The 27,058-nt window shown below is 35.4% G+C and overlaps 1 protein-coding gene across 1 annotated transcript in view; it reads right to left on the bottom strand.

Annotated features, from left to right (window-relative positions):
• Positions 1-26,503, bottom strand: part of zmat4a (zinc finger, matrin-type 4a) — a 67,546-nt gene extending 41,043 nt beyond the window's left edge. Inside the window, exons 1-3 of the mRNA XM_026211784.1 lie at positions 26,396-26,503; positions 15,657-15,758; positions 4,578-4,667 (exon numbers count right to left, since the gene is read on the bottom strand). Coding sequence (XP_026067569.1) covers positions 4,578-4,667; positions 15,657-15,758; positions 26,396-26,482 — 279 coding nt within the window. The 5' untranslated portion in view covers positions 26,483-26,503. The remainder of the gene's footprint in view (positions 1-4,577; positions 4,668-15,656; positions 15,759-26,395) is intronic.
• Between the last annotated feature and the right edge of the window lie 555 nt (positions 26,504-27,058).

Here is a 27,058-nt window from a genome sequence, read left to right as displayed (position 1 = left end):
ATATTTCTTACTGTTTACTGCTATTTCTTACAGCAAGAATGGAAGAGTGTCCACTTTGAGAAAGAAACACAATGACAGAGAAAAAAAAAAGGTCAGAGAACCCATTACTCAGTTCGGTCTGCGAGAACAAAATGCTATGCCAACCAAGGCAAGCACAGTGCTGTCACATCGTATCAGTCAGGTTCCAATATACTTCAAAACCATCCCCATATTTGAGGCCCTTATCTTGTAAGCCATAGTGTTAATATATTTAATTCTTACAGCGTCATTCCTTAATAAGTAGGCAGTACTTATTAAGACCAGAAAAATACATTAGATCTTAGCTTTTGAAGACATGCAATATCAATATTAACAATTTCAAATCTGCGTTACCCACATTAGTGTCTCAAAACTGGTTTTGACAACGCAAAATACCATGTCATAAAAAAAGTGATAGACAGGTTTCAGTTTGTGTGAAAATAAAAACTACAAAAAACAAACATCTTGCCTAAAACTATGGCAGGTGATAAAGAGTCAAATCAGCAACAGTGTTGATATTGTTAACTAAAACTATTATTTGTATTAATATTTGTTCATTTTAAATCCAACATAGCAAAACAAAAACTTAATAATAAAAAACATGATAATACACAACTGACTCTATAACACTGACTAGACAGCAAGAGAGAACAGAGCAGGTTTAAACTGGATGAAATTTTCACTTTTTTTTTTTTTTTTTTGGTTTCTGGTGTGTCTGCCAGCTTCAAACAGCTGAAAAGAAGACATGCAGCCAGTTTTTTATGGGCCGTCTGAGTCTGAAAAGGTGTCATTCAGTGCGCTGGAGCTGTTTTTGACAAGGTAAAAAGGGTGTTGTTTTACACACATTTTACATACATTTTATGAAGACCCTAAAGAATCCGTACTGCTGTATCACTCTCATGCTGCCTGGACATTCCACACACTGTCACTGATCTGTCATTAACTGACTGAAACATTGTCTAGAACAAAAGCTGAAGATCCAGGCTCGAGTTCCAGCTCACTTTCTTCTCTCTACTTTCGTTCTTGTCCTCCACACACGCTCCGTCTGCCCTGCTCTCCCCCGGAAACACGAGCCCCAGCAGGGGTTGATTTAATCACCGCTAATTAAATAGGAGTAAGTATCCGATGGGCTATTCGATCAGTGCAGAAGTTGTCCCAGGCCGCTAATTGTATCCTCTGCCACAGCCCTTGCATTGAGTTACAGTGTGCTGGAGACTTGGGGAGAGCTTTTTAAAGTGTCCTTAGGGGAACATGTAGCTATTAGTAGCTGCTGCAGACAGCTGATTTGTGTTAAGCAGATGGATCTGACCAGTGATCTCCTGTACGATCTGCTGCCGCTTTATTAGGTGTTGAGAGAGCAGAGGACAGCTTGTTAAAACTTGGCTGCTTACTGACTCTTTAATGCAGGTGTATTTTAGTTCTCTGCTGGTCAAGGGCTAATTTACCCTAATACAACCCTATGCCCTAGGAAAGAATCTAAAGAAAATGCAGGCAGCACTTTGTGTGTAGCTTTGACTGACAGAAACTGTACAGTTGGACTGGTTGACAATATAATGAAATCACTTAACTTTAATAATCAAGCACTCCCCTCAACATTTAAACTCTAGAAGGTGTAGTTTTTGATTTTTAAAGAATGAGTTGGAAAAAAATGTCCACACAACATTGTTATTGAAGAAATCAAGAAAATCAGTATGTCCAAGCTTTTTACACTGTAGCAAAATTGCTGGCGCAAAACTTTCAGATGTTAGTTTTTTGTTGTTGTTTTTTTCTTGCTGTTGAGCCAAAAACATTACAACAGCATTCACACAACAGTAGTCATGCAGAGTTCACTGATCTATAAATATCAGAAAGAGCAATGTAGTGGAAAAATAATTGCTTTTAGTTCCAGTCTTTTTTTTTGCTCGGTCCCACTGTGAAAAGTGCTGATTTTGACTGAACGCCTCCTGACTTGATCACGTTTATAGGTTAATGACAGAGAAAAGGTACTGTAATCACAAAAATTCCACATCTTGCACTATATTTTTATAGATTTTCAGAAGTACATGAAATGATTAGTGATAAGAGAGTGTAAGAGGATTAACTCAATATTAAGTGGGGAAACCTACCCTAAACATTCAAATTTAATCAATTCAAACTAAAGACTTAAATGAACAGTTCTCGCTCCCCACTAAAAAAAAGTAACAAAGTGAGTTCATATGACTCAAATGCTATATTTCAGGTCTCATGGAGTCATAGGATTTGTTTGAGAAACAAACTAAACGGAGGTTTTACAGCTGGTTTCTATAGAACATTTGTCTTGGAATCTGGTGATTTTTTCACTTTAAGGCATATACAGTATGAGCATGACAATGTCTGACGTCAAATTCTGGAGGTGAGCACATCAATTATTACAGTTAAAAACCAATGAGTGTTTAATATACAGTTAATAAACAGCCAATATGCTGGTAATATGCATGATAACCAGCAGCTAGTTAATAGAGATATTTTTTCCTTTCAGAAAATCACCTTTAAAATTGTCCAAATTAAGTTCTTAGCAATGCATTAAACTAATCAAAAATTAAGTTTTGATATATTTATAAAGTAAATACTTTTATAAAGAATATCTATTTTATATATATATATATATATATATATATATATATATATATATATATATATATATATATATATATATAAAATGAATCTTTATTATAAAACAGTGGTTCTATAATATTTTGTTGCACCACTCGCACCTGGTGTAGACACATTGTAAGGAATCATCAGTTGTTTTCCCTTATAAGGATTCACACTTTGGGCACACCTCCCCCCAACCTTCACCCCTGCCGATGTCATCATCAATCGCAATGTTTCACTGTAGACATCGTCTGATGCCAAATTTGAAGACATCACCCAAACCCTATTCCCTACACAATAATTGTATACTAATCACCTTCTTTACTGTAATTCTCTGCCAGTGTCCTCACCTCAACTGCTTATCTAATGATGTTTATAATTACTGTGACCCTACAGAATATCAATAAAACATACACAGCATTCAATATAATTAAATTCTAACCGCATCCCATAGCTGATGGCTATGATTTTGCATTCTCTGACTCTCTCATAAACATTTAGATGTGCATTTGGCCTCCTGCGGTGAGAGCTTTGTTGGTCTGGAAGCTCTCTAAAGAACATGTAACATCTGCAAAAACCACAGGCATCATAGACTTTCTTTGCCCAACCGAGAGTGCAAAAAGGCTGATCCCAGCAACATTCACACATCCTTGTGTTTATGAACCCCTCTCGTTGTGTGAATAGCCCATCAAACATGGCAATGTTTTATCCTACTGAGAGAAGCAGAGCAGACAGACTATCATCTCAGCGAGGCTCATCTCAAAAGATGGCTGAAGTTCAGAGTTGAGTTAGACTTTCTTGAACTTTCTTGTTTGTTTCTTAAATTGAATTGAACTTTGTTTAAAACATGCTCCATTCTTAAAGCCAAGGTTAAACAAACATAAGATCAGGTATTAACTCAAAGTGACAATGCTGTACAAAATGTGCATCAAAACATTGTCTCTTTACGATGGACAGATGTGCTACAACCCTTGAGTCACCACTACAATCATCCATAAATAGTGCATTAGAAGTCACTCAGTCCACTCAGGTCCAATTCTCGCTATCAGCAAAGCATGAACTATGGGCGAATTATAAACAGCTTTTTTGCACCCTTGAAGGGCACTTCAGGAAGGGGACGCCATTTGAAGTGCCCTTCTAGAAGTCCATTAGTTAAGGGAACATGCGATGGTCACTTCACGGAAGTTATTTCTTTTAGTGATCATGTGATCTTCAGTTAGGAGGTCTTGCAATGCAAAGTTGTGGTTGAGTTCGACTTCACATACAAACGTAAGTAGAATAGGCTATTTAAATTTGTCTTTATTTTAATATAATACAACATGTTTTTGGCAGAAATATTATTTAAGATGTTAGTGTAAGCAATTTATTAGCAAGATTAGTTTGATAGTTAATAAGACACAATTAAACAATATCTGAATAAAAAAATAATAAAGAAAAGAAATATATATTTGCGACACCTATGGAGTGTTGAACGCTGCACGAACAGCATAGGGCACAGGGATGCTCACTTCCGTTTGGAATTCCCCCTATGACTTTTGCTTCAATAAACTCCAAATTTGCTGCTTATTTATAGTTAGTAAAGTAGTTGATAAGTTTAGGTATTGGGTAGAATTATGGATGTAGTATATGATCATGCTTTGTATGTGCTTCATTAGTACTAAAAAAACAATATGTTAATAATAGGCATGCTAATAAACAAGTAGTTAATAGTGAGAATTGGTCCCTATACTAAAGGGTTATCAGTCACTCGAAGTACTTACCACTAGGGCCGTCACTTTTGAGAAAAATCTAATTCGAACGGATATCGAATATCATGCAATGCATTCAAATATATTCAAATATCTACGTGCCCGCCACCCCCCCAGGGCAAGTAATTTATGAATACCGTACAGAGGTGTCATTTGTAAAAAAAAAAAAAAAAAAAAAGATTAAGATGAGGTACTCACGTCATCTGTTCTGAGCTTCTTAGCTGGACATCCACCATCTACTGGATGCAACATGTAATACAGACGCACTTTGTTTGCATGTTTCCGGCTCTGAAAAAGACGAATGAGGAGGGAAAAATTTTAATAAGTGTTTATTATTTTTGTACACAATCAGATGATTCTGCAATCTGAATATTATAAGATAATAATATGATTTCATGCATCTGTACCTTTATTAACTTCTAAGTTTTTATATTTTATGGTTTGTCTAATCAAGTTTACAGTGCTGGGACAGACTAGAACATTTAGTAATTGTGAATAAAAAGTATTAAATAAATACCAAAGAAAAATGAGCTGGAGCAGGAACTGAGTGAGAAGTGAATGGCAGTGCCATTCTCACACACAGGCCAATAAATAATTACTGTGGTTGGCGTTAACTGAGTGTGGAGCCACAAATCACAAACCCATCAATTACTTGGGTTTGACTGCACAGCTTTCATTGCAGTCATTTTGAGTGGGCCAAATCAATTCACTTCTCAGTTTACCTGAAAATGATGTTGTTTGACAAGAGGGTAATTGAACTTCATCCTCAACAGAAAGGAAAGAGGCAAAGTGTGGAAATGAAGGACAGAGAGTGACACTGGAATAATCTGAATTGAAAGCCACTCATTTCCTCTTGAAGAAGTGAAAGGTTTTCTGTCTGCTTTTCTTGGACTCTCTCTCTCAAAAAAAAAATGACACATGGACCTGGATGAAACAGACCTGACTGACTGCAGATGAATGTGGTTCAAATATATGATCTGTCATCTTGTGTTTGGAGATTGCCTGAGAGAATCTTATTACGGTGGTCCTCCTAGTTCTCCCCTCAAGAGAGTAAATATGAAATGAGACAGATGGAATTTTAGATTTATTGAGAATGGTGCTATTTCAGCACCTGAAGTGTGTGCAAATATAAACATATTTCTCTTCAACCTCTTCAGCTATAATTCTATCCACAATCTCTTAGTTCCCTATAACACTCGCAAGCAGTAAATATGCAAATTTGTCTGTTTGCATCTATTCTTGCCTGTCAGAGTGTAATAGCCAGTTGCTATCAATTGATTTTCTTTAAATAAATAGTTAAATAAGAAACTATTTATATTTATATTACATATTTAAATGACCTTTACACTTTTTAAAATAGTTTATTAAAAAGATTAATTGTCAGGCCAAGCATTTTAATATAAAATGTGCATAAATGCATACTATACAACATACATGTGTGTGTCATCATGTTTGAGATTAACTGAATTGACCCCAAATAAATCATCAGATGTAATCTCAATTATTATTTTTTTTAATTATAAAAAATCAGACGTTTCATAGCCACAATCCACAGCAACAAACAGTGGGCTTATATTTGAAGAAATGACACTTGTGGACTAATCTGACCTGAAGCTTACCATTAAGTACTCTTGAGTCCAGGGAGTCTTAGCTATGGTATTTACATGAAGGTAGACAAAACTAGTCTCAAAGGGTTAGGTAAACTCGGATTGGGGTTGAACTGTCACAACAATAGATTTAGAGGGACACAATTTAGCTCCAAGCTCAAAAAGCCCATGATGATCCAAACCAGAGCCAGAGGAAAACATCAAGCTCTACTCATGGGTAAGCAAAGGGGAAAAATAACTGGCAAATAGAGAAAGCTTTCAAAACTCATTACTGTTAAAGGACCCACACTCCACTGGCAAAGGACTGTTTACTGAGACATGTCTTCTTTAGGGTTTACTTTATATGATTTAAAGAGTAGATGGCCCTGTCAATACAAAGGGCAGAGTTTATTCACTATAAAAGACTCAATTTTAACTATGACATCATTTCTCAAACATTTCATCTTTTCTCAAAAATAGATGATGCTGCAGTTTCTGATACTCTTGTTGCGGATTTACTTTTTTAAACATGTACCAGTAGTGTAACCAGGGCTTTTTAATAGATTCATCAAAGAAAAAGCAGACTCTGCCACACTTAGAGATAACAACAGCATGTGTGCCATAAGGGCGCACAAATTAAAACCAGTCAAAAACTCTTTGGTGGCATGAAGACAGTTCTCTTCCATGCTGAGACACATTTCTGAGGAACACAGACAGCAACCGAGCACAGAGTTAAATTTTGTCTTGTAGCTTTTCAGTCTGACAACATAATTCGCAGGAAAAATTGTTTATAAGGAAAAGCCTACTTTATTCAACATATTAAATCCTGCTCATGCTGCGAGCTGCTCATATGTTGTTCTGGGCTTTGTCTATACTGGTTTACTGCATGGCTTTGAATCCTAGAGTTTTGAATCCTAATCTAATCAGTGGGATAATGTTTATGCACATTTCTATGAAGTACAATGTAAAGGTATAGTTCACCAAAAAAAATTGAATTCTGTCATTAATCACTCAGCCTCATGTTGTTCCAAACCCATAAGACCTTCGTTCTTCTTAGGAAGACAAAGTAAGGTATTTTTAATGATATCTGTAAACTAACCCTTTAAGAAAATAAATCTAATCAGCCACTCAAATAAAAATACCATCTTCCAGTTCAACTTCTTATAGTATACCAAGCTATTAAAAAATTGTTAAGGTGCAACAATCCAACAGATGGTGCTGAAAAATAAATGTTGTAGCTATAAATTTTAATTACTCATTTGCATCAAATAAACTAGGTTATCAACATGCCACAGATCCACTGCATATTATATTCCAAGGCACTATATGTATCCTCACTATCTGGCCTCTGGTTGCTTAGTCACTAGAATATGTTCAGACCCAGTTTTGGAAGCAGGAATACTATCACAGAATGACAGGAAACTGAGTGGGATTTCAGAATCTTACCAAAACCTCCTTGCACAATCGTATGCACTATGCTGATGGAACATTTGTAGACAATCACATCACCTCTGTAGATTACAAAAAAAGAAAAGAAAAAAACTACAGTAGGACAGGTTATTAGAACTTCATTTTGATTAAAATAACATTAATAAAAAGATAAAATACTGAAAAGGAGGAAAAAAAAAAAAAACGCTTTTAAATATTAACAGACAAAATGCCATTAGCATGAATAGGGAGATGAGAGGGTCTGCTCTGTATTACTTACTATAGGAGAAATCGTAATGGCTAACTTGGATCACATGTTCCGTAATAACCAATCACATTACAACCTTGACATTATTTAATTTCAGTCAAAGTTGTGCAAACCTCAATTGGTGTTTACGGATACCACAGGAATGAATGGGAAGTGTCGTAAACTGGTTCCCACCAGCTGCAAAAAGTCTGTGACTTCTCTTGTCGTGGTAAACTCTATAAATAGTTTAATCCAAAAGTATTGTTTAGTGTAAGACAAGTTGAAGATTATCAGATAGGCTGTTGATTCATTAAATGATAAGCCGTTTCCTCTAAAAAGCTCTTTATTTTTCGTAGTGAAGCCTCTCCTCCATTGAAATCCATTTAAAAAAAAAAAAAAACGACCTCGGGTCTCCTTTCCCAAGTACCAGACCAAAAGCATTAGCTTTAACTTTAGCCATTATGTTTTTTTTCAGTTAATGTTTGCAGGCATGCCTTCTAGTGGCTTTGAACTAGGGATGTCAAATTTCGATTATTTCCATGATCGATCGTCGTTTAAATTAACGATCAATTAATCGATTAATCGTTAACCATAATACTGCAAAATGCGTCTATTGCAGGCACGCAGTCAGCGGTATGACAGGATGTGCAAAAGCCACACACACACACAAAACGCTTTCTCACTTGAATTAAAGAGGTTTTAGTCTGAATAAAATGCTAGTAGCAGGATTATAAAATGAATAGATGCGATTATGATCATTTGATAAAATGAAGAGAGCGCGCCATACTTTTGAGGTCATTTTACTTTGTTGACAGTTTCCAATCCCGCACGGAGAACGCTGAACGCGCATCTTTAAATGGTTTTGTGGTGCTCGTTGTTGTATTTTAAAGCACAATTGCAATGTTTTCAACTGACATTATTGTATAAAATTATCCGAAATGTGGAGCGCGTGTGACTGCGCTGCACATTAAGTGAACTACATCGGCGCTGCTGCACCAAAACACAGTTGCTCACATTAATTTGATCCTGCTGGATTCTGTCCTAGAAAATGTCAGATTTTTAAAAATCCGGCACACAGCGCATTAGATCGTGACAGTGCATGCGTGCAGACGAGGATGAGCGAGCGCCGCTTTGGCTAGATTTATTTGGAGGTTATTGCTCATGTCTCATTCGGCACAAATCGAAATGTTTCCATATTCGCAATGTATTTGAATGTTAAACTATTATTTATAATGTAAACTAGGCTTGTACTTAACACGCATTCGCATATAGACGGAAAAGATGATCCTCTTCATATGAGCAAAAACGTCCTTGGCATAACAGCAGAGTGGACCGGTATACTACGGTCTATTTAAACTGACCAGTGTAACCTTTTAATGTTTAGTTGACATTTTATTTTGATAATGAACAGACTGCGATGTAAGTTTGAATCGCTAGAATATACGTGTGCAGCAGGCTCCGGGGGCGATCGAAACAGCTGAGACATTAAAAAAAAAAAAATATTTTCCGCAAAAGTGTTTACTTTAGTTTGTGCACACTCACAATAAAAACAGAAGATTTGTGCTCTTGTAAAATAAAGCAAACAAACAGAATGCGTTGTCATCCTTTTTTTTTTTTTTTTTTTTGTGAACTTATGGAGCGCCCACACTTCTGTTTTAAATCCGTTAATCTTAATTAGCCTATTTAAGTCGGATATATTTCGCATAGCCTATTGAAAAAAAAAAAAAAAAAAAAAAAACATGAAAACAAATTGTTATTTTTATGTTGGGCCTATTACTAAGTAGGCTATAAATTTTCCTTAAAGCATCCCATTTTGTCCCAGGGCTTAGAACCTGTGCCCTAGTCAGGTCCATGCAGAAACTTGTGAACGATGCTCGGCGTCACCGTTTAGTGACAGCAGTGAATGCTCCAGGAATGTGTCGGTCACAGCCCCTATTAATCGCTGTTTTGAATCCAGCAATTATTTATTTAGAAATGATAAGATCTGATTATGACAAGTGTGGTATAAAAGCTTTGTTTATTAGAGGAATAATAGGTTAACTGGAAAATGTTAGATCGCGACCATGCTTTTGGACCCCATAGTCTTCATTTACGCGGCTTTGTTCTGGTTTGCCGGTTGGTCACGAATTTCCACAAATTCAGTATATTTAGGCATCGTTTCTTTTCCTAAATCTTCATAGTCTAACCCTCTAATTTCCCAGGTTTATTTTATTATCTTTCGCTTTTAATAACTGTTTTCGCATCTCTTACTGTGGTAAACATGGGAAGGGAAATTAAAGATTTCATGAATTAAGAATTCGTTAGATTTATTAATTTGTTCCCTTATTTCACTTAAATCATGGGTTATTTAGGGAACAAAATTAATGAAACATGGACAATTGCCACATTAATAATTCGTAGGAATGAATTAACAAGTTGTAGGAATGAATAGACTACCTGTCCTGTCACTGTGTCCCGCAGCCCTGCAAAGCGCACGATATAAAACAGTTATCTGATGAAATGATTAGTAACTACATTTCTATTGCATTTAATGTTGAAGAACTTTTATGTTGTTTCTATTTTAATGTACTTTAAAGTTTAAATCACATTAAAAGCTTAATTTGTACATTGTGAATGAATGATGATGCTTTTATATATCGTCACCGTCACTCACAGCCGCTCGCACGTGTTGAGTGCGCATGAGCAGCACGCAGCACAACATTGAATCGGTTAACCGACCATCGATAGCCTTAATCGATTGCATCTCTTATCGAAAATTAATCGATCATCGATTAATCGTTGACATCCCTACTTTGAACCAAACACTTCTTTACTGGTAGTAAAAATCCTGAGCATCAAGCAGAAAGACGTGACTTGACATTCTGAAATCGTTGTGCATGGTGAATCTTAAATGGGGATCAAAGTGTGGAAAAGTGAGTTCATTAGCAATCAGACTTTTGAGTATGGAAGACTGTCTGATAGACCCAAGGACTCTTCACATGATAGGTTTTCGTGTTTTCTTTTTTTTTTCTGACAGGCCCTCATCCAATTTTAATCAGAGCTTTACAAGCCTTTGTTCTGTCCATTCTTCTTCCAATTTGTTTGCCACTCCTCTCCACTTCTAAGAGCTAAAGGAAGTATCAGCAGAGACAATGAAGAATTATCCTACCACAAGATAATCTGTAAGATCCTCAAAGCATAGGAATCCACTGCAACTAAATTTAAAATAAAATGCTTTCGTCAATAGATGGACTTTGCTTTGTGTCTTCAACTGCTATTTTACCTGTTTAGGAATTTGATGCGAAATAAAAATAAGAACAAAGAATCTTTATACGCATAAAAAATGAACATCATTAAAGGTCAAATACAACAATTATTGTATTTTGTTTGCCGTTTTTAATCTTCTATAAATATATGCTAATATTATCTTCATGCTGCAGACAAAATTCCCCCACTGTTATGGCTGGTTTGACCTTGCAAACCTGTAAAGTTACCGCTGTGACAATGAATCAACAGAAAAACAGTTATGGTGCAATTATGCTTTGTGGAGTTTGAAAAGTTATATATTGCCTTTACTATAATTGATTGCTGGACAATGGACAATGTAGCCTTTGAAAAACAATAAAAACTCTAAATAAAATGATCTAGACTGTTGGCTTGGCAAACATTAACTGCATTTGTTCTTAAATATCAGCAGGCAATGGATTCATCATGTTGTAACTGTACAATATGAGCTACTAAAAAATACAATTACTGGTGCCTTTTTCATGTGAAAAAAAAATTGTTGCATTTAAAAGAGACGCTGTGATGAGAATCACGTTGATTGGTTGGCCTGATGCATCCCAGTTTTATTCTATCAAGTTTTAATTAGCACTATCTTAAGAAGCGTCTGAAAGAAATTATTTCAACTCTTTAAACGACTCTAACGGCTGTTAGGCCAACGAGAACATCCCGATTTAGCCAACTGTACAGGAGCTAATTGAGGAAGCCAAATTTAGAGTCATATTTAAAGACATTACTGATCCTCACTGAGATAATAACAGAGTAGATGTGTTTAATAGAGATGTGCTGAATCAAAGTCAGATCTCTCACAGCTCAGCAACAAATTTAGCTGCTCACAACACAAGATTCACATTTGTAAGGCAGCCTATATTCTACAGCATGAGGCCATTCAACCTGACATTTTGCCTGACAGATTTATTTGTTTGTTTTTGATCACACTTACTCTACATTTATGGAAGTTGATTTCCACCAGAATGAAACATGACAATAGAAGAAATAAAGTCAAACGGAAAGATATCAAGTCACGATTTGGGTCACTATTACAAAATTGTTATACTCTGCTGCAGAAGGAGGTATATTATAATTACATTCATAATTAATATATACAGTACTGTTCAAAGTTTTAAGGTTGGTAAGATTTTTTTTGTGTTTTTGAAAGATTTCTCTTTATGCTGACCAAGTCTGCATTTGATTGAAGATACAGTAAAAACATTAACATTTAAAAACTATTATAATAAATTATATTTCTGTGACAGCAAAGCTGAATTTTCAGCAGTCATTACTCCAGTCTTCAGTTTCACGTGATCTTTCAAGTAAATAATTATAATATGCTGATTTTGAGGAAAGAATCAATCAACATCCAAGCAATACACAGTTGGGACTAATTCCTGTATAAGTATAATTATTATGCGCATTAATGTTACATGATACAATAAACGTTCACCTGTGATTATTGTCCTTTAGTCCTTAGTGTGAATAAGGAGTCTCATTAGAAACAAACTCACATGGACGATTCCAATCTTGTAGAAGAGGATCCAGGACAATGAGATGGTGGTTTGTCCTTGAACTCTGATAATATCACCATGAGCAAATGTAAATAAAAGTCTGCAGTCTTCCAGCTTTCTGCTATGCTGCTCATACATATGTAAGATTAGAGAACTCTGATTGGAATTGCATGGACGAAAGACATAAGCCAGGGGCACACAAACAGATAGAATGAGAGCGGGACAACAAAAAGAAATCAAACAGCATTGCGCACCAGAGAGATTACACTCAAAAGGAGACACAGGCCACAGACCTCGCTTACTGCTTAAAAAACACCAGATAACTTCTGTTTGCTTTTGGTAACGCATACCTTATGTCAGTAACGGAAATGTAGAAAAACAAGTCACCTTGAAGCATGGTGTTATCAATCATAACAGCACAGCAATATGCTTAGATTTAACATTAAAGGGATAGTTCACCCAAAAATGAAAATTGAGTCATTAATTACTCACCCTCATCTGACCTCAGTTCATTTTCGGGAAAACAAATTAAGGTATTTTTTATTAATTTTAGGCACAAAAAGTATTCCCTTAGTTTTGTAAAACTACAGTTAAACCACTGATGTCACATAAATTATTTTCCCTATATCCATGCTACGATTCTGGATCCTTGCCGTCTAAGGGAGGTCAGAAAGCTCTCGGATTTCATAAAAAAATCTTAATTTGCGTTCCGAAAATGAACGAAGGTCTTACAGGTTTAGAACGACATGAGGGTGAGTAACTATTGACAGAATTTTTGGGTGAACTTTCCCTTTAAAAAGATGTTTGTTTGGAGCTCAACGATAACATTTATCATACCTGTACTTGTGATAGTCTCACAGTCTTAGGTGAAAAGGTATGGCATAATCTTGAACACAAAAATAGAGTGCTTTGAGGACTATAAAATGAAACCCAACGCTGGAAGTGCTATTCCCGTCCATGATTGTCTTTCTGCATTATTAATGTCCTTTTAATACAGCTGCTGTTAAACTGTTTAGTTCAACTGCCTGGATTTACTCTCTCTCTCTTCTCCAATCTGTCTCTCTCTCTCTCTCTCTCTCTGTCGCTCTCTTTTTCTCTTTCTCTAAGTCTTTGATGTTTCAGGAGTGAGGATTAAAAGCTCATTGCAGAGGAAAAATTGTGCCCTCACCATCAGCATAATTTCTAAAAGACCTGAGTGCTAAAGCCTCTGTAGATGTTACAGCTTCTACGCAAAGTTCATAACCCTTCCCAATAAAATTAGATTCATTTTCAATGTAAACACTAATTATGTTGTTTTTAAATTAAATCGAATGCCAAAATTGTGACAAAGCCCCTCATTAGTTAAAGAAATCACATTGGAAGTTTCTTCTGAATGCCAGAAAGGACTGAGTAGATTATGTAAAGATTTCAAATACAGAATTTAGTAAATGAACCTTGTAAATAAAATGAAAAGTTTTTGTGATTTGTATAAAGTTTCAGTTTATTGATTACCATTAGAGTATACTTCAGACCCTTTGTTCACGGTTTATATTACATGTCATAAGTATGCTGTTACTCTGTTCTTTATGTCTGTTTTTTATTTTTATTTTCAAACTTACTTCCTCTTTTGCCGCTGCATCACGAGTGATAAGCTGCAAATAAACAGTGCTTTTCCAATTATTTTGTATGTCCCATGGCACTTTTTAAAGTCTTTCATAAATCCTCTAAGAAAATGCTTAATTAATAAGATGGAGAAATGTGACTCTCTAAAGTGAGGGTTCAATCTAAAGTGAAATCTGAACTTTAGTCACTATTGTTTTCTATGATCAACAGTCTGTGGATATTTGAGCTCACATCTGATAACACTTTGGAACTTGTCTGAGGTGAGACAGAGAATGAGAGACAGAAACTCTCCTCCACAAATCTGTGTCTCCTCTCCACACACACACATAAAAAAAATGTGTATATATATATATATATATATATATATATATATATATATATATATATATATATATATTTCTACATTAGCAGCATGACAGCATTTTTCATTTAATGCCTGTGGAGGTTTGCAAAGTTTAAACAAAAATCAGCAAAACGATTTTAGCTTTTTAGCAGCTTTTAGTAATTTACCCAGCAGCCTCAGATGCACCTTTTTTCACTGAAAAGACTAAATTAGTGATGCACCAAAACCACAACTATATTATTTATTTAGCCAAAAATTGAAAACAAAAATATCATTTTGGGTCATTTAACATTGTTCATTGGTCATTGTTCAGGGTGTTGTTCACATGTGATTATTAACCGTCGTGTGGGATTTTTAGTTTTTCACACACGTTGTTCTTGCCTCACTTTAGGTCATGATGAAGTATAGCCACATGCTGACAGGTTTACTTGTTGTAGCTTATCCACGTTTGGTGCAGATAAAAGACATGATTTAAAAGTGGTAACCATTTCTGGTTTCTGTCAATGATTGGAACTCCAAAAAGTACTCAAAATCTTTTTTTTTTCAGCTTAATATTTTCAGTTGCATCACTAACTGAAGCACAGCCAGAAGTTAGGATTCAATGCAATCAATTTACATTTGCAAACTAAATAATTTCAGATGTACAAAGAAAATAAAGTGGTCATTTGTTCAAGACCAGCAGCTTTTCTGGCCCAGTACTGTCTACTATTGAAATGCATGAAATGGTTGCAGATTGGGCATTGGCAGGGGACAAAGAGGCTCAAAATGTCAGCATCACTCAGTCCACATGGAACAATCCAGGCAGTAACACACTCGGCACAGACAAACAAAACAAACCCAGAATTAATATTTTACACTGATCAGCACACTACCATCTCCTTGCACTCTATGCCTGCCTGGACAGATACACTATGTTGCCATCTGGGCCTCCTCAGGTTACAGCTCTGTTGACGAGTGGCCATATAACTCACCGTTCAATGACCACAGGGAAACATTCTGCAATACAGCTGTTCTGCTAAAGTATTCCTCACAACACAGATCAGAGGACATGCACACAGAACCTCTTATGAGTAATCATAGAAGATGTCCAGAAAGCAGGTTAGTAGCTATATTTATTGCTGCAGTATATTTACTAGTTGTCAGTGTGTCCTTTAAGACACTTAACCTCTGATTTCTCCAGGGGGGTTGTACCTATAAATACACTTTGGATGGTAACATCTAAAATGACCGACATCAAACAAACAAAAGATCAGGGAGAGATTTGCACGTACAAGCAGACATGATGTAGACAGAAAGCGATCTCACCTCATAATGTGCCACTCTCTGTGACTCTGAGATGAGCTGAGCGCTGCACACTTTGCAGTAACTGTCTGTGAAAAGGCCTTGATCCACCTCTGTTGACTTCATCTGAACAACAACAAAAAAACTATGATTATATTTCAGCACTTTATCATACGCTTCCATCACTAAACACTGTGAATTTGAAAATGACAGGAGTCGAAACCGCTGCATGTACTGCACTGCTATTTTAGATGTACTTTTGGGGAAAACAGTGTCATGAAAATGTGTCACATGAATTATTCATAAAGACATGTTGTTTCTGTCACTTTAATTATTTCAGCATGCGTCACACATATTAAAACACAGAACCAGCGTGAGGACATGACATGCCTCTATTACAGCTGCAGTTCACTCCCAGAACGGCTTATAAACAGACTGCAGGGGTTGTAAAGCAACAGATGAAACCTTCATATGACCTTCATGTGATGAAGACAACATTGAAATGCTTGCAGATTATACATTTTACTTTCGGCAAATGCTAAGCTTTACTCGAAATTAGATCGAAATTTTTGTGCAATTTATTTGCGTGGGTCCCGGGTAATGAAGGAACTGATCACTCTGTAGTTGCCCTTTGCACACTCTGCCTTATAGACCAATTAGAGTGGTTTTTTTACTGCCAATTACTAACAGCTGCAATGATGTGGAGACCAGGTTTTTAAAAGCCTCCAGACTATGTTTGAAAGTAGATGACATGCTGCACAGTTGATTATTGTTTTAACAGACAGAGGATTTGTATGAAGGCACTTCCTAAGAAAACTCAGAAAGTCACAGGCCAAAGAGAGGGGTAATACCTGGAGAGAGTCTGCTTTATCACACAGACCCCTGCAAGACAGCAAACTATTTGTTTGTAACTTCTTGCCCTATAGTGTGATATCATGACACTTTAAAAGTTATTTTGAGGTTTTTGGTGTTGTACTTGAATGCTTAAAAATTCATTAGTCCGGTAGCCTTGTGGCAAAAATTAGTTCCAGCTGAATTTGTAATTTAACCGATCACCATAACTTTGATTGGCTAGTTTGAGTGTTTTAAAGTTCCTGTAAGAGAATCCAGTTCACCTGATGGCTATTTTTGTGATGATCTCGGGCAGCTACTTTTTATGTAACTGATAGAATACAAAATGCAGCTGTTTGAACGAATTGAAGCCGAGATAAAACAGAAGTAGCAACAGATCTTTTCTTTCAGTATTGTGAGTGAAAGAAATGATTGAAAGAGTAAAAAATTGATGCAGATCTGAAAGCAGTTGATTATAAGAAAGGTATGTTGTTTAAGCAGACTAAATGCTTTTTATACATACTTTAGTCTGGTTTCATCAGAAATTAAAAATTAAAGGATCAAACCTTTTTTTTTTATGGGAAATGCATGGACGAATCATTCACAGTTAGATCAATAACATGCATTTAAAAAGATGGGTGAATTTTTATGCCAGCAGATTGAGAAACTGGGATTTTCACATTTTGAGCGTGGCCTGATTTGCAAATGCTAATGACTGCAACTTCTCTAAAACAGAATAAATAAACATACTCAATAGTTTCCAGATAGTCTGTTTTCTACGCTAATTCTTGCATACATAGGAATCACACCATTAACATATTCAAACTATTCAAATAAAATTATTATAATCTTACATTCAGTAGCTCAAATCTATCCCAGGCTGTTGCTAATCTAGATATTTTCTAATTCTTCATCAGATTAAGAGTTTAGGTAAATCTTCAGTAGTGCTCAGTTGCGCTTTCTAAGATTTTAATTTCAGATTCTAACACTCTGCTCTCATACTTTATGAGGGACATGTGGAAAGTACTTTGCTGTTTTAAATTGTGATGCATCTGCAAAACCATACACCAACATTAAGGACACTGTCCACGGTTTTTCAGCTTTCTTTTGTTTGTGGCCTCAGTTTTACCATCATCAGAGAAAAGGCAACTTTCTCCAACAAAGGACTTTACACATGCTGAATTCAGACAACAATTTTCCACAGGTATTCCAGCAGCTTAAGTTTGCAGAGATGAAGATTAAAAAAAATAACTAAAAGATAACCAGAAGAGAAGAGAAGCCGAAAGAAGGTGTGGGGAGAGGAGCTCACTCTCCCTCTCTGAGGAAACTGTGCAACTGTGCAAAATACCACCACTGCAGCCCAAGCTCCATCGCGCTCATGAACACATACATACACACACCGCACACATCTAAAAAACAATTGCATTATTAATCAGTCTGCTTAGAGAGAGGAATGGGGCTGACAGTTGAAGAGTTTCCCCCTTACTTATTTGCCATGTGAATGTGATTAGAAGACAAATTTACCTTATTTCCTTTCTTAATAAAATGTCTCTAGCTTTGGTGTGCACAGTTTATCAGTGCATGTTAATCAAAAGCTTTTTTCATAATCTTTAATCAAAAACCTTCTTTGCCTCAGCTGCTGTCACACATCATGGATCACAGAACGAAAAGCACTATACAAATAAAAATAACTTGACTCCAACTCCTCTGCTGATAAAAACAAGAAAGTCTAGAACAGATTTTCAGACTGCCAAGGACCTTGAGACTTGCATGGAAAGCTTTAATAGAAAGTTCAGAATTAAAATGTTGTATTTATTTATTTTTGTAAAAACAGTAGTACAACCGTTTCCAACATTATTTCTTGAGCACCAAATCAATAAGAATAAAAGCTAATTATAAAAATATTGGAAACACTTTAGTATAAGGATCAATTCTCATTATTAACTAGTTGCTTATTAGCATGCTTATTCTGCATGATGATATTCTACATCCCTAATTCTACCAAATACCTAAACTAGAGCTTATTGAGGCAAAAGTCGTGGTTAATGGTTTGTAAATGGCAAGAATTGCACTTTACTTCATACTCAAAATAAAGTGTGATCAGAATATTATAAAAAAACATTATAACAACAATAATATGTGTATATTATACATTGAACAATAGTGTATGTTTTATTACATTTTCCACTGAACTGTATTTGTTAATGCTTTACATGTAGTCCAAAATCATCTTCTAAAGACTATGCAAAGCCGAGTGAACAGATACCGTCCATCACTCAAACTCCCAAGCCACACACGACTGCATTGCGCCTTAGAAGACGAAATATCATTTGGAGAAATACTGTGCACGTGTTTCCAAAGTGAGGAGCATGCATGTGGGCTGCTGTAGGAAGTGCAGAGAGGGCAGTGCAGTGGGTGGCCCTGAGAAATGTTCTGGCTGTCAAAGGTGTGCTGTAATCAGGGAGGGGAGGCACTGAGCTGGACGCCAGCTGCTCAAGGTCTTCTACTGTCACTTCAGTTGAAGAAAGTCCCGACACTGCAAAAACACTTTCAGATCTCACTCACTCTTTAAAACTGAAGAAAATAACTGTAGCTCTGCTCATAAACTCCATTCCAGTTTGGTGCTTTGGATTCTTTGACCTCGACCCTAAGGCCAAAAAGTGATATTCAAAACAACAGCAAACTTATTCATGAGTATACTGCATTTGACTGTTTTTCCAGTGATTTAAAATAGGTTCAAAAGGATGCAACCAAACACAGCAGCATATTAACCAAGTCAGTACATTTCCAATCCCTGCTGGTGCTTTAACAGGCATGCAAACACATCAGTGCTGGTTGCTGAGTAATGTCCTCATGTCCTACTTGAGCTCATTAGCATTCTGAGGCAACACATCCCAATGCACAGAGAAAAGCAACTGGAAACACAGTGTCTGTGTGTCCTCTATAGTAATAAGAAGAATTACAATAGGCAGCAGGTAGACATGGAAAAAACACAACTTTGTGGTTTTGTATTAGATTGTCTTAATGTAAAAAAAAAAAAAAAAACTGAAGAAAAGAAAAAAAAATGGATTAAATGAAATGAAAAATGATTTAGTTATCAATGAGTGTGCTGCAATCATACACTGTGAGTACGAGACTGCATTTTAATGAACTGATGAATGAGAGGTCTTGAGCAGGATGATATTCATTAAATTACAGCAACTCCAAACTGCTGTTTTGTTTGTCAAAACTGACTGATTATTAATTAGTTTGAACACTATAATAATTTCATTGTTTTAATGACTATTAACAATAGTGACTAACTATATAGTATGCATGCTACCACTGAAAAATTTGGGGTTGGTAAAATGTTTAAAATCTTTAAGGTTTTTATGCTTACAAAGGTTGAATTGAATTTATTTAACCATAAAAGTTTATTTGATCAAAAATGCAGTAAAACAGTAATATTGTGAAATAATAATATCATAATAAATAATAATATCATACTGTTTCATATATATATATATATATATATATATATATATATATATATATATATATATATATATATATATATATATATATATATATATATATATATATATATATATATATATATATGTGCGTGTTTTTTGTTTACATTTTTATTTTATTTTATGTAATTTATTTCTGTAATGGCAAAGTTACATTTTCAGCAGCCATTACTCTAATTCAGTGCAACATGATACTTCAGAAAAAAAGTGTATATGCTGATTTGCTGCTCCATAAATATTTGTGAAAATAGTTGTGCTGCTTAATATTTTTGTGGAAACGTTAACATTCTAAACGTCTCTAATTGCACTTAATAAAAAATAATAATAGTGACCCCAGACGTTTGAAAACACACGCATACACACAGGCATACACACACACACACACACACACACACACACACACACACACACACACACACACACACACATATATATATATATATATATATATATATATAGTCACAGACACTGACAGAAACACAAGATCACTATAAAGCTGAATTTAAAAAGTATAATATCAAAACCATGTTTTATATAACTTTGTGACAGTTTGCAAAATTTAAGTACAGAATCAACATCACTTAAGTAGGTCTATAAGCACCCAAAAGCAAACAAATCTTCAGGGCAAAACAACTAGATTTGTTCCATTCTGCCTAAACAAAATAACACATCCTGAATAGCTCCTCATACTGCATAAACAAGACTGACAGAAGAAGATATGTCTCAAGAAAATAAGATAAATAATGTAAAAGAAAGAAAAGAGAGTCTTGCACTGCTCAGCATCTTCCTGTTTTCATCTGCTAATCTTTCTAATGTTGTGTTGTATTCACACAGTTGTTCAGCCTGCCTGACAAGGCTTTGAAACTACCTTTGTAGTGCTTATGGATAATTCAGAACCTGTGTACAATATGTGCAGGGATAAATAATGAGAGGAAAATGATGCTATTTGACTTCTCACCAACTCCACAAACCGCTTCATAAGCCAAATGCTGGGTGGGACGGGTCCATTCCAGACCGCTGATGGCTTACAAAAAAAAAAAAAAGCGACAGAGGAGATTCTTTTACACAGCTGATGTTTCGATGCACAAGAACAAAGTATCTCTCTTTGCCAGACTCATGAATTTTGGATGCACCATGGACATGGGCTGTTATGTGGACCTAGAACAAAATGCTTTTTCCACCATCCTACAGAAGACAGTGGTGTTATGTGTCCAGAAGATGGGGAAAACATCTGCTGTCATGTGCAGAAGAGCAGTGATAGAATTTACTGAAGTGTGATGAAGAGATGCGACCTGTTCCTGACAGCAGATAATAAATTTGTCACAGTGGGTGATTGTCATGGGATAAATTAAGATGGCTTTATGTAATAATGTGGCCATGTTACAATAACCCAGCATCTAACTCATTTAAATGTGGTGTTGGTTGGTGAGCTAGACCTGTTTGCAATCAGCTTACAATAGAAACGATTACATATCTGCCCTTTTAAGCACATCTTAAAACAACACAAAACATAATTACTGATTCACTTAAAGGATTAATATTTATCCACTTATTTCCCTCCTCACCTTTGCAATTATTCCACTGCTTCAATGTCAGTTCATTTCTCATAGCAAAAACATTGCTTATTGCTTCTTCCCTGTGGCCAGCTGAAGGTCAAACATCATTATCCTGTTCTGTTGCTTTAATTGGAAGTCAGGCAACATTCAGATGGGTCTCATATGAGCAAAAAAAAAACATAAAATCAGAGAGACAGAAGAACTACTAATTATCTCAAAATCATTTCTGTGGGAAAAAAGTTAATAATAGTATAATAAAATAATTATCAGACTTACTGTATCGACCAGAATTTGAATATCATTGCATCTATACTATACACCTGGGAAGTGGTTTTCAACCAGCAGGCTGGGGCACACTAGGGGGCTTCAAGATAACTTGGAAAATCTTCAAAATTATGTAGGCTTTGAATATCATTGAAGATTGAAGTAACACATTAAATTAAACATAAACATTTTAAAGAATATAACTGAAATAATCATAAACCAATAATTTTTGTTTTACAACTGCTCAAGAGCAGCATTTTTTAGGCTAGCAAACTCATAAAATTATACACTCAAACTGGACAAAAAAAAAGCTTTTTGCAATAAATTTGGGATGTAACGATTAACTGCGAGCTGGTTGAAAATCAATCAAAATATGTGACTATTCAAATCAAGTTTAGATGGTATTTTTTCTTTACATCTTGCCTCTATATAATGCATATTAAAGTTCATAAATGCAGCACTGTTTTGTTTACAGTGGACACCAAGGAACCGCTTTAAGTTCCACCTGATGGCAGAGAGTGAATATGTGGCTCATTCTCCTTGTCTGCTGCTTTCATGCAGATATTTTTATGTAGGCCTATAGTTTCACAAAACTGAAGTCAAACCATTCTGTTTTTGCTTCAAATTTCGAAATTATAAAATCTAATTTCGATTAAAAACTGCTCATGTTCCAGAATCTTTGTTTGGATAATGATTAAAATACAGTTGTTGCCTCTAATTTTTGTTCATATGAAGAGATTTATTTTGTGTTACTTATTTATTTGATTTGGGGATAGTTTTCAATTTTCTAGTTTTGCTTTTTTAGTTTTGCTATTTACATGTACATTATATTTAAATTTTGCAATTTAGCAGGTCGCTTTATGCAAAGCGACTAACAAATGAGGATAATAGAAGCAATCAACACCAACAAAAGAGCAATAATATTCTACATTAGTATATTACATTATTATAGTTATATTTAAATTTCACAAAGAAATGTGCAGCATTTTGTCCAAGCAATTATAAAAGGACACATTTAATTTCTAATTTGTCTAAAATCTAATTTTGTTAAAATAAATAATAATAATAATAATAAAAATTGTGAATCGAATCAAATCAAATCGTGAAATCAGAATTGTGAATCGAATCGTATTTTAATCATACAACAGTCTAACCTGAATCTTTATCCAGTTTCCAAAGTATAATATGGAAACACCATTCCAATGCTGTAATGTAAGTTTAATAGAAGTATATACACCTTTTTCACACGTGAACTATGATTCAGCCTAGCCCAAAGCAAGGCAAAATGTGACTTTTTGATTCAATTCTACACACATCATGTTTTGCAATGTTTACTTGTTCATTGTAAAACAGTTCAGAACATGTACTGCAAGATTCTCTAACCGACAGTGCATTCACTGCGTGTAAGGACGAAAATCGACCTTGAACACCGCCATTTGGTTATGCATTGTGCCATTTCATTTAGAGCTACCTTTTTTGCACCTTTAATATCTGCAGGGTGCTTTCAATGCCAGCGAAGAATATACACCCTCACTGTGAAGCCGCATGACAAACTGTCCTACTCATTCTAGAAAAGGGCTTTTTTATCTGGACCATGTATTATAAATTCGATTAAATTAGAAAACTCATTTTCTTCATCACACTAGAACCCCATGGACTCCAACAACACCTGATAAAATGAAGGAAGGGTTCATATAAAGGACACTTTCCTCACTCCTTAAAAGCTAATAACCCTTACTTCCGATAAACAATATAAAAAAAGTTTGATATAAGCGGTATGTTTAGAAAACAACGGAATTTTTATTACAACCCATTTTATAAAATAGATGACTAGACAACACCGTATTTTCAATAAATAAGAACATGTCTGGAATTTAGGAGGTTTTTAATCAGCATACGTATTCATGGTGCATTGAGGAATGCTAGTATTGCTGTAAATATTGCTGGGAGTCTAAACTTCAGCTTTGCTACTTAATGCCTGTGAGCAGAAATGGAGATGGATTGTGAAAGATAATATCATATCATATCCCTGGGCTTTGGCAAGGCATTTTCCTCTCCATAAGCTTCTCCATAAGTGTGGGTTTTGTCCCTCCCAATGGAAAAACAGTATTGGAGAGGCAATGGGCTGTCACTTCTGCCTTGGGTTGCTCTGATTATGGAGACAGAAGATTCTTCTTCTCTTTTTATGTTAGAATAAAACTTAACAACTGCTTGTTAATACAAATGATATATGCTAAGATTTACATCAAAATCTATTTGATCACAAATTCTGATGTAATCAAGGCTCTCCATTGCTGTGGATAGGACAGTCCACAAAGATGAACCTCAACAGAATGTACAACTGTATTGCAGGCATTTGCACAGGAGTCTTGGAAAAATAAAAGGTTTAATCAGAGGTAATTCAAAGGTGATTCTACACTTACAGAGCCACCTTGTGGTGCACTGATGATTTTCTCTGCAAGTTTAGACAAACCAACCACCCACCTTGCGCAATTTCCTTGCCCCTAATACTAAGAATCTGGTTTAATTTTAAATACTTTGCATGAGGCAGGGAGGCTCACGTGTGAATGCTGATGGGAAATAATGTTCAAATGAGCAAACTTTGAAGTTGTTCTACTCCCTTATCATTGAAAACCACAGCAGGACGGTTCGGACTATGATGCATCTATAATGAATGAATGCAATAAGAGTGATGCTGTTATATCTGACATTCCTCTCTCCTTATACCATTTCCCACTGGCTAGCTGGCAACCAAGAGACTGCTAATTCGTAAACGCCATAATAACAAAAATTAAAGATGAGCCTCTTTTCTCTGCACAGAAAAATAGTGTCAAAAAACATCAATAATTCACATCTTACTCTCTCTCTGGTCTCTCCTAACTGTTTATTAGCCCACTTTGAAAAGAAAACTTATCATGTATTTCTCATCTTTAATCCTAAATTATAATTATAGAACTTAATACAGGCAAATAGACAAGTTCAAACTAAAGGTATAAGATTGGGCTCTTCACTAACTATAGCAAATGTCATCTGTAGCGGACAAAGTACATATCCAGTGTTAAAGAAAAGGTAAGCCACTTATTACGGAAAAGACATCTGCTTTTGTGTCACGTATTTGCACTCCAAGGAATATGAAAGAGAATATTAATGCTGCCATTGTTCTGCACAAAGATGATCTAAGCAGCACCTGGAGGAGAAACTTTAAAGGAACAGACTCATTTCAAAGGCTTAATGTACAAAAAAAAAAAAAAGATTAAATACTTATATAAGAAAATGCTTAATGCATTATTTAATTTAATAACAATGACTAGAAAAATAAAACAAATACCAATAGCTGTTCTTCAGTTCCTAAAAGCAATACAAGTCACATTTATGTATATGCTGCATTATATGCACACTGTTTTAAAGCAGCTTTACAGTAATGAAAATAACTGTTAATATTGTTACAACAAGTGTTCCTGTAGCTCAATTGGTAGAGCATGCACTGTAAGTCGCTTTGGATAAAAGCGTCTGCTAAATGCACAAATTTAATTTAATTTAATTTACAACTGTTAATACAAATATTATGAAAACAAAACATGCATTAGAATACTTTTGATTACTTATGTGTGCAATTGTGCTTTTATGGAGAGTGTCTACTAAACTTACAAAGACTGTAGAAATTAAATGGAAAAAGTTTATAAAACATTCTGCTTCTTTTCTTTGTTTATTCAATGTACTGTACAGAACAACCTGGACCCTAAATGTAAAGAAAACCTGCTTCAGCAAGATTCAATCAACAAGGATTCTGAAATGAAATAAATAATATAGGCTATGCACAAAACTAAACTAATTGGCTTTGCAAAATTGTTTTAACATGTCTCCTAGTAGAATACATAAAACTGCTGATTGTATTAAGTCTAAATCAATTGCCCGTTCTCTTGGCTAGATAAATGACAGGTAATAATCCCACAATTGCCTAAGGCACTACATTAAATCCTAATATATTCAAGAGGTGACACTACTACAATCAAACTGTCTCGGTAAATTACACAGATCACAACAGGTGAAAACAAAGATCAAAGCGCATTTGGCTGAAAACTGACACTGTCTGCATCGACGGGGTTCTCAGGACTGTATAGTGATACATAATTGATCGTTTGCAGTAAATGAAACAGCTGTGAGATTGACGAAACCGAGAGCAATCTGTCAACATTGCCTCGTGCCACAGAAATGTACCTTTTTGGGGTCACCATTGCTTCTTGGCAAAACAAAAAGCATAAGAAAATGATACTGATGAGGTCTCTCAAATGAAACGCCAGGTTTGACACTGTGAAGTGTATTTACTGTTCATGTGTCCCTTATCATATAAACGTCACAGCACGCAACACATTCATCGAATTCGCGCTACAACTGGCTTTCGTGCGTCACAACGTCACGAAATCAGAGAAAGTGTAACGCTACCATTTCATTTAAGAGTACGAAGTATCCGGTATACTAATGTTGTTAGTGTGTTTAACAAGTGTATCCAACAGTATCAAGAGAATGGTTCGTTTGGAGTCGCGCGTATCGCCGCTAAACAAACTAGCACGGACTTTGACTTCCGTTTTGATAAACATACCTGTAACTCTAAGCTGTAGTCCTCGTATAAGTGTGTCGGGTATACGGTCAGATGGTGCTGCACTTGGAGAGAGAAGGTGTAATCCATTGACTGTGTGATGTGGGCGCGTGTGTAGAATAGAGGATGCTCGTGTACAGCTGCCTGCGGTCCTTTAGTTCAATTGCAGAGCGTTCTCCGCCCCGCCGTCCTCCATTGGTTGGATGGCTGGAGTAGTTTTTTTGTGTGTGTATTTTTTCTTTTTCATTTTTTCTGCAGTGGTGGCATTACAAGATGGGATTTATTGCACAAATGACAAGGATCAGAGACAAATTGAAAGATGAATGTAAAATAAGCCAGCAGATTTATTTTGCTATTATACTAGTCACTTGTAAAAACATTGAAAACAGACCGCAGCAATCAGTTCTGCACCTGTTTTATTACATTTTACGTTATTTAGTAAATAAAGAAATATATGTGCAAAAAAATTAAAATTTTCTGCAATTTGTACTCCCCCAGACCAAGATATAGATGAGTTCGTTTCTTAATCAGAGCAGATTTGAGGCCTTACGTTGTAACACTTTATAATAAGCCTATTTGCCAGCTATATAGTTAATTCATGGTTTATAAACTGTAGTTAATTCATTAATATACTTTTTACAAATAGTGAGTTCTTCATGGATCATC

This window comes from Carassius auratus, chromosome 30 (genome assembly GCF_003368295.1).
Source record: "Carassius auratus strain Wakin chromosome 30, ASM336829v1, whole genome shotgun sequence".
Taxonomy (NCBI): Eukaryota; Metazoa; Chordata; class Actinopteri; order Cypriniformes; family Cyprinidae; genus Carassius; species Carassius auratus.
The sequence above is the reverse complement of the archived record's forward strand: the minus strand, read 5'-3'. Positions and strand labels throughout refer to the sequence as shown.